Here is an 8906-nt window from a genome sequence, read left to right on the forward strand (position 1 = left end):
GAATGTATGTGGAACTGGGAAAAATCAGCTTGCTTAGAAAGTCAGATAAAGCCACAAGACCTTCCATAATGCCCCACAATGGACTATGATGCTTTACATTACCAATGGAAAAGAAGAGCCTTCCAAGAGCATCCTCATGGTGCCCAGAGCAACCACCTCTTCTCACACCAGAGTCCCTGTCAGGCTTCCTCTTGATAATCTGCCCATCAAAAGCCAGCTACCAAACCATCTCTCTGATGGTTCCATGCTGGATGTGGCTCTGGGCAGCCTGGTCTAGTGGTTGGCAACTGTGCCCAGGGCAGGGGGCTTGAAACTTTGAGGTCCTTTTCAACCCAGGCCATTCTGTGATTCTATGGTTATTCCAAAGCATTGCCCATTAATAAAACCAACATACAGCACAAAGCATGGCTGCAGCAGGCAAAAGTGCACAAAGGAAAAAATGAAAGATAATCTCCACATTGCACATTTATCTTGTTTTCTCATAACTCAGACTGTCTCTCCACACTCATCCAGGGAGCACATGAATGCTGTGTAACGACTTTATTCATGACTTCATTTACATTTTAAAAGAACCTTCTGATCTGCAACATTATTCCTCATGAAGCCTAGAAGCCTGATTCAAATTGCCCAGGACACAATGTTTCTGGAATACTTTGCATTCTACCGTACTTCATGTGCTCAGAGCACAACCCCTGCTGATTTCAGCAGCAGCAATGAATGCAAGATGTTCATCTAGAATCCCAAATCAGATATAAGGAAAATGAAGACAATGCTGATCAGAAATTGCCCTGTAGCACATAAAGGACTTTGTAGCTCAGTGTAATATGTACAGTTTAGAAGGGCATAGTTTCTAGAGCTTCACCTGTGAGCTTGCTCCTTCCTTGTCTGCTTAGGTTCTCTCTCTCCAAAATTGCTGGACCTGTGCACCAGCTCAGGCCCAGATCAGGCTGTTTAGGTTCACTGGCCATCATCTGCCCAACCCACTTTTCTTTTTGCCAGGTCCATCCCTCCAAGACTTTGTAATGAAATCAGCTCCGGTGCTTCTTACAGCCTCTCTGCGCCTGGACCCAGAAGGGCATAGACAGAGCCTGAAGAAGGGTTTTCCACACAGAACCCTGTAGCTGTGGGAGCCCTGCTCAGACCCACCAGAGTCCCTGTCAGGGAAGGAGCTAACACTGCCATGGGCATCTGAGCGTTTGTTTGCTGGCAAGTTTCTGTTTTGTGTTATGACAAATTTCTGTATGCAATTGTTTAAGGAAGCAAACTGCATCTACGGAAGGTGAGTCTTAAAATGGCCAAAGGTTACCTTCACCTTCAGAAAGACCATCTTCCTGAGTTCAGACTCTTGTCCCAAACAAAGCTAAGGAACAAGGATGTAGCTGCAAAATCTGTTGTAGCATTTGGATGTGAGTGAAAACAACTCCATTATACTTTGTGAATGGGAAGAAGAGACTTCTGACATAAAACACAGCTCAGCCCAAACAGTTCCAGCTTGGCAAAGCTGTATTTAAGCACATGGGTGGCAGAGCATCACTTGCATCGCTCTACTGCTTGTCCACTCATCACTGCTCATCAGCTCTGATCAAGACTAAACCTGCAATTCCTCTCACAGCAGAAGCTCCCTCAGATGGAGCTCTGGACCTTCAGCAAGTCCAGAGGACGAAGGGTCATAGAATCATTAATGATGGAAAAGACCTTTAAGATCATCTAGTCCAACTGCCAACCCTTCCCCACCATGCCCACTAACACGTCCCCCTGTCCCTGCCAAACACCAGACTTAGTGATACCCAAAGGTTTATTTATCTGAATCTGCTGCCACAGGATGTGAAGGGTGGCTGAAGGGCTCTGCACGTTGGGGACCTTTTGTTACGAGCACTAATGAAGTGAATGGGAAAAATTTCTTCTCAGAAAGTGTGGTGAGGCACTGGAACAGGCTGCCCAGGGAGGTGGGGATTTACTGCCCCTGGAGGAGCTCAAGAAACATGGAGACGTGGCACTGAGGGATGTGGTGTGTAGCCACAGTGGGATGGGCTGGTGGTTGGACATGGTGATCTTAGAGGTCTTTTCCAACATTAAGGATTCTATGATAAAGAATGGCAACAGCCCCTGAAGCACTTGGGTGTGAAAAACCCACACAAGACTTAAAATGATTTCAGAGTAAGTTTATTAGAGAACATTGGGGAATAAATATTTTTTCTCTCTCCTTTTTTTTTTCTTTCCACTTTTAGTCATTAATAACAAAGCTTTTTCTCACTTCTCTGCTGGCCATCACAAGCTGAACTTGGAACAGGCACTGCCATGTGACATCAAGGGCTAATTGCTGCAGCACAGGAAAAGTGACTGTTTCCCTGTGCAATACAAGGCAACGTTTTTTTGAATGCTCTTTTGTTTGTCTTGTTCAGATTCTAATATTTTTTTGCTAAGAACATTAAGTTCCGCAATCTACACCAGAGAGCTGCAGTCATATCAATTTCTTAATGGCTGTTCATGAAAGACACATCTCACCAATCTTTAAATGCACTAAAATTGCTCATTCACAAGAGGATATCTTGCAAAAATCTTCCTCTTTTGTTACTTGCTATCACAGATATCATTACAGAAGTTTATTTATGAACTGGTTCCAGTGAGCTCAGTTGGGATCATCACTGGGAACATCTTAGCTGGGATGAAATATCCCACATGTCTGATCTGAGAAATTCCCAGGTGCTTTACAGGGGAAGAGAGCAACACTAATAAGGTAAGAAGTCACACTGCAGGATTCTTCAGTCACCACCTGGTAACAACATAGAGATGCTCTGAACAAAAGCACCTCATCCAGGCTGGATGGGACTCTGAGCACCAGATGAAGCTGTAGGTGTTTCTCCTCACTGCAGAGGAGTTGGACTCAATGGCCTTTCAAGGTTCCTTCCAACACAAACCATTCTATGATTCTCTGATTAACAGGTCCCAATCCCAACTCAAATTAACCATCAGTGCTCCAGTCATGGACAATATGTTTAAAGTTTTCAGGCTTTAGGTCTCTATTTGAATTAAAGCTTTATGAATATTCATGCCTGTTTCACGAAGGTACAGTTCTGTGTGATTTAGTGCTGGCAACTGACGCAGAGCTAACAGGTTGCTGGTTGCCAATCTGTTTACACAAATAGCCATCACATTTTCTTCAACACTACCTTAGGAAGAGTGCTTGTGATGTAAAAGACAGCTCTAATTTCCAATGGCTGTTTATAATCTCTCCACCTCTCTGAAGATATTTTCACAAATGGGAGAAAAAAATTCAAACCAGCAACCTCTGTCTCTGTATATCTACTTGTCTGTGTGCTGCTACTGAGAGACTAAAAGGATGAAGGCTTAACGTCAGACTGCTGCTTGAGTGTTTAAATACCAGCAAAGCACACAAATGGCCCCAGTGGTACAGACTCGGTCATGCAAATAACAGAGACACATGCAGAGAATCCCTCCTGCCAGCAGACCCAAAGTCAGCTTGACCAAGACAGAAAGCAAGCTCGTTCCTGGCAAGGCTTTGCTTTCTTCCCTTTGGAGTCTCCATGCCATTAACATCAGTTTCACACTACCAGCTGTGGAGCTGGGCTTTTCAGTACAACCACAGGAGTTGGCACAGTCTCTGCTTAGGCCAGGGTTCCACATCCTCCCACTTGCCTAGATCCAGTCAAACCTATGTGTGGTCTGTATCCATCTCCCAGGGCCACCATTTAGCTCACAGCTACTATGGGCTCAACTGCAGAGATGTCCATCTTTCCTAAGCGGCTGATGGAGGCTGAGGCAGGGACATGAGAGACCTGCAGCCTCTTGAAGAGGCTGTTTTCAGGCCACGCCACTCGGTAGGAAGGGACCGTGGAGGGAAGCCTCTGTTCTGCAAGGCTCGGAGGTTTTCTGCAGATGTTGAGCAAAGCCTTCAGTTCTGCCCGGAAGCTGTCATTGAGCCAGCAGTAGATGAAGGGGTTGTAGCAGGTGCTGCTCATTGCAAGCCAGTGAAAGGCGAAGTAAAGGGCATTGTTGGAGCGGATGGTTTGGCTGGAGAGCAGGACGACGTAGCAATTTAAGGGAAACCAGCAGATGGCAAAGAGGATGACAACGAGCATCAGCATCTTTATAGTCTTCTTATTTTTTTTGCGAAGGGCGAAGTACTGCTCGGTGGTGACATCCCCAATGACGTTGCGCAGCCAGAGCTTCTTGGCCACTGTCGTGTAGGCAGCAGAGATGATCAGCAGGGGCAGGACGTAGAGCAAAACGAAGGTCGTTAAGTCGAGGTACTTCCAGAAGAGGTCAGCTGGCTCGGGGAAATCTGGGATGCACAGGCACCGAGTGACTTCCTCACTGCAAAGGGAGAAATATCCAGAACCACAGAACCGTTTGGATTGGAAGGGACCTCAAAGCCCACCCAAACGCCAACGTATAGAAATAGAATGATTGGGACAGTTCCTGAACTTCGTGTTCTAATTTGTATGATTAGGGTGATAGAATAAATATTAAAAAAATAAAATAAAATAGAAGAGGATGTCAGCCATCACAAATGGAAATTGATGTAAATTACAAACTAGCCCCCTTTCTGGGTAACCTCAATGTGAGTTCAGGGCTTTCAATAGAAAATTCCAATGCGTAGCCATCGGGAACTTGGCCTCCGGTGAGACTAGAGGAAAATACACCAACATAGGAAAATCATCCTTACCTGTATTCAAAAGTAAAGAGTTTTTGGTAGATAGCATGTGGGAGGGAAAAACAAGCTGCCATGACCCAAATTACAGAGATGTAGATAATGCCTTTTGCCATAGGTAAGCGAGGTTTCAGAGGGTGCATTATGACCTGTTCAAAACAAACTAACATTCAGGCTCGTGTCATTTCAGGAAATAATTGTATCAATTTTTTGCAGGCTTCCATTCTTATATCTATTACTAGACACAGACATTCAGCATGCAAACCACGCTGCCTCCTCTCAGCTCTCACTGCCTACAAGTTGCACATGAATGTCTGAAATAATCCAGGAAAGGCAGATCCCAGTCCGACCCTTGAACATTGGTATTTTAGTCTGAGTGACAAAAACAGGGCATCAGTGGCATCAGTGGCATCAGTGGGCCTTACACACGTATTCATTTCCAGATTCTGTTTGCTTAAAAGCAAATTAAGGAAGGAGGCATAGTCTGCCTCAGTGACCAGAGGTCCATGGGGTTGTGAAGTAGCCAGAGCTCCTCAGAATGTTTCTGATAATGGGAACAGCTAGATGTTAGCAAGTGAAAAATATCACCACCAGCAGCCTGCTTTGTGTGTGTTTGGGGTGAATCCAACCTGGTAACACATGACTGCTCCCAGACTTGATGCCTCTAACAGCAGCAGCAGCAGCTCTGCCCTGCTCATGACAAACACCAACCCTCTGCATCTCATGTGGAGTGAAATGTCCCAGGGCTGCCTGACACCAAGCAGGACATCCCCACACCCACAGCACTGGGGCCAAAGAAGCCTCCCACATGGGACAGCTGCCTGTGTGAATTCCTATCAGACCTTACGACTTCATCTTGGCCTGAGTGCGACTGGATGACCATCTGCAGAGTTCCTGTCCCCAGCTGGGAGTGCACACGTCCCACCTCAGTGCAGGTGTGGAGCTGTTCTCATCTAACAACAAAGAGCTGCTCCACCGCACTGTCAGCCCTTCATGCATCTTATATTAATCTGAGCTGAGAAGGGAAGGACATGGGATCACACTCTCTCATTTTAATCACACCCTTCCAAGCTTTCCTGCTCTCTGCTCCAGCGACTTCTCACCTGGTGCCTGTCCACGGCAATGGCTGTGAGGGTCAGAGCAGAAACGTGGAGCGAGCAGTACTGCGCGAACCTACTGACATGGCACATCCCCTTCCCAAATATCCACGTGCTGTTCACAAAACGAGCCTGGAATCAGAATGACATTAGCACTTGTGCCTGTACCCACATGCTTATTAAATGAGCAACCTCCCGTGGGGAACCTGCCTTAGCAGGGGGATGCACCAGATGAGCTCCAGAGGTCCCTTCTAACACCTATGATTCCACCTCTGGCACAAAACTACTTCTGCTGTGTAAAAGATGCCTTAAAATTGCAGTTTCTTTCTGCCTTGAATCGTTGCCAGACTGCTGAGGCTACTAAAACTACTTCAGTGTCTTTATGGCACATTCTCTGTGTGCCAGCAGGTCACCCCAATGCACCGAGCTGCAGCCACAGCCCCCCCAGCAAGAAAGGCCTCTGTCCCCATCTTACCAGTGTAAAAGGCGTGTTGAGAAGCGTGATCATGATGTCAGCCACGGCCAGGTTGACGATGAACAGACTGGTGGCAGAACGCAGGCGTTTGCTCTTGATGATGACGTGGCAGACCAGGACGTTGCCAAAGAGGGAGAAGATGATGATGATGGAATACGCCGTGATGAGCAGAGCTTTGGCCGCCACATGCTGCGAGTCTGCTCCGTGCCGGCTCCTGCCCACAAAGCTCTGCCAGTCGGCCAGCGTGTCGTTATCCCATGGAAAGAACCCTGAGATGTTTGGGATTTCCAACATCTCCTCAAGACTTCTGTTGAGGGGGAACTTTCCTGAGGTCGGGAAGGTGTTCACGAAGTAGGGGAGGGAGAGCCAAATGAAACAGGAGAACATCTCTGGCAGGCTGCTGCGTGCTTCCCCAGGGGAAATAACTCACTCAGGGCAGTGCTGTGGCTGGGCACATGTTGCTACCAGTGATGCACTGGCATAGCCAGAAGAGCAGGGCTCCTCTCTCTCCTGCTCAGCTCCTCATCACTTTTCTCCTCCAGAGGAGCTCTGTGTCTTCGCACAAGCTCCCAGCCAGCATTCCTGCCCATTGGGCTGCATAGCATTATTTCTGCTCTGACGTGCTGCAGTTCTGCACAATTACACTCCCCTCAGGCGTCACTCCAAGACAATCACAGCTGCACTCTGTACAGCAGGCAAAATCTGTCTCTTTGGTTCTCAGCATCCTTCCTCAAGAGCAGCACTGCTCATGCTGATTTGGTGCTGCTTAAGCACCAACAATGTGTACAGGGGCTGTGCTGTCTTCCAGGCCACATTTCAAAAAGAAGTTCAGCTTTACCAGATCAACAGGCGAGTTCCAGCCTATTTCACATCACTACAAACTGGCATGGAACAGGGGCACAGCACAGAAAGTCACGCACACACATACTGTTGAAAATACATGCATGCACAAGGGGTCACCCCATGACTGTAAGCTGTGGTTTAAGGGTTAGGAGATTACCAACCTACCAGCCCCCACATGCCCCTCCCCTGACACAGCTCTGTGCAGCTGCCATGAGGCCTCACACACTGTGCTCTCCACCAGAAATACCCACCTGGCAGCAGATATTTTCTCAGAGATGATTCATTTCAGTAATCCGCAATTTTGCCAAACCATTACAAGCTGATAGCATTTTGTAATGCTTTCCTTTCTCAGCCACGAGAGAGATTATAGATATACGGCAGCACTCCTCCAGCAGGCTGACATTCACTGTCATTACTAATGAACTCTCTACCATGACCTCAGGACCTCACCTACTTTGTCTAACTTCACAGGAAGAACTGGCTTTCAATGCCAAGGGATGCATTTGGATTTAAAAAATACCTTAATCATAGAATCACGGAATGACCTGGGTTAAAAAGGACCACAATGATCTAATTTCAACCCCCCTGCTATGTGCAGGGTCACCAACAGACCAGGCTGCCCAGAGCCACATCCAGCCTGGCCTTGAATGCCTCCAGGCATGGGGCATCCACAGCCTCCTTGGGCAGCCTCAGTGCGTCACCACCCTCTGTGTGAAAAGCTTCCTCCTAATATCTAACCTAAACCTCCCCTGTCTCAGTTTAAATCCATTCCCTCTTGTCATATCGCCCTTAACCCCTCCACAAGTTGCACATTTTCCTGTACCTCTTCCTGATGTGGCAACCAATCTGCTCTCTCTCTTTCTGAAAAGACAGGATCCCAGTAGGATGTGATATTTCCCCTTCAAACATTCAGCAGAGTTGAAAGTTTTTATGTGATCCCTGTGAAAAGAATATACATAAGTTCAATAGTGATGGAGTACAGTTTCATATCTGCTTCAGCTGACTTCATGGTGTGCCAACATCTCCATCCATCATCCGGTGTCTGCAAAAGGAAAGAGCTACACAGAAATATCAGGTATCTGTGACCCGAGGCATCTTGTAAAATAAAAAAAGTATTTAAAAAACACCTGAAACAAAGATCCGTGGCTCTCAGGCAATTTATATCACCACAAATGTCTGCTCAAAAGCTCTTTCAACTGAAGTTACAATTTAGGAAAAGAGGAGCAGTGAAAACAGGCCATAAAACAAAACAAGAACCAAAACAACCTACCCAGACACTCTACAAAATGGGATTTGGAAACATTCAACTAAAGGGGTAATTAAACAAAACCAAAACCCCACAAACAAAAGCACTGCAGAGGTGCACACCCCACCATATCCATGGAAACAACTTCTCATCCAGTGCGGGTCTGCCAACATCTGAGCCTTCTTTGGGCAGCTGCGCTGCAAGTTGCACGAGGGAGAAGTGACCTTTCAGAAACTATCCAGGGGAATTCTCTGAGAATTGACACTGACTCTGAGTGTCTTATCCTTGTGGAAATGAATAAAAATAAAAGCACACTGATGAGAAGAAAGATCCTTCAGTGTTAAAAAAAAAAAAATACCTATGTCCAACAGGTTGCATTTTTTGCTTCCAGAATGAAAGATGCTGTTTTCATCTTCTAAAAGACAATTTGGGAATGGCTGCAGTTTAACATGACAAAAATCTATGAATCAGCCACCTGGATGAAGGAACAGAGGCCACCCTCATTAAGTCTGCTGATGATACAAAGCTGGGAGTGGCTGACACACCAGGCTGTGCTGCCATTCTGCAACACCT

The 8906-nt window shown here is 46.6% G+C and overlaps 1 protein-coding gene across 1 annotated transcript; it reads right to left on the minus strand.

The window, feature by feature from the left end:
* Positions 1 to 3710: 3710 nt before the first annotated feature.
* On the minus strand, positions 3711 to 6631 carry GPR83 (G protein-coupled receptor 83; the record flags this gene model as incomplete). The annotated part of the gene is made up of 4 exons (XM_079538440.1): positions 3711 to 4335; positions 4688 to 4821; positions 5776 to 5901; positions 6245 to 6631. The coding sequence occupies 4 exons, from the start codon at positions 6629 to 6631 to the stop codon at positions 3711 to 3713; spliced, it is 1272 nt and encodes a 423-aa protein (XP_079394566.1).
* Positions 6632 to 8906: the final 2275 nt, after the last annotated feature.

Source organism: Tetrao urogallus, assembly GCF_951394365.1.
Source record: "Tetrao urogallus genome assembly, chromosome: 1".
Taxonomy (NCBI): Eukaryota; Metazoa; Chordata; class Aves; order Galliformes; family Phasianidae; genus Tetrao; species Tetrao urogallus.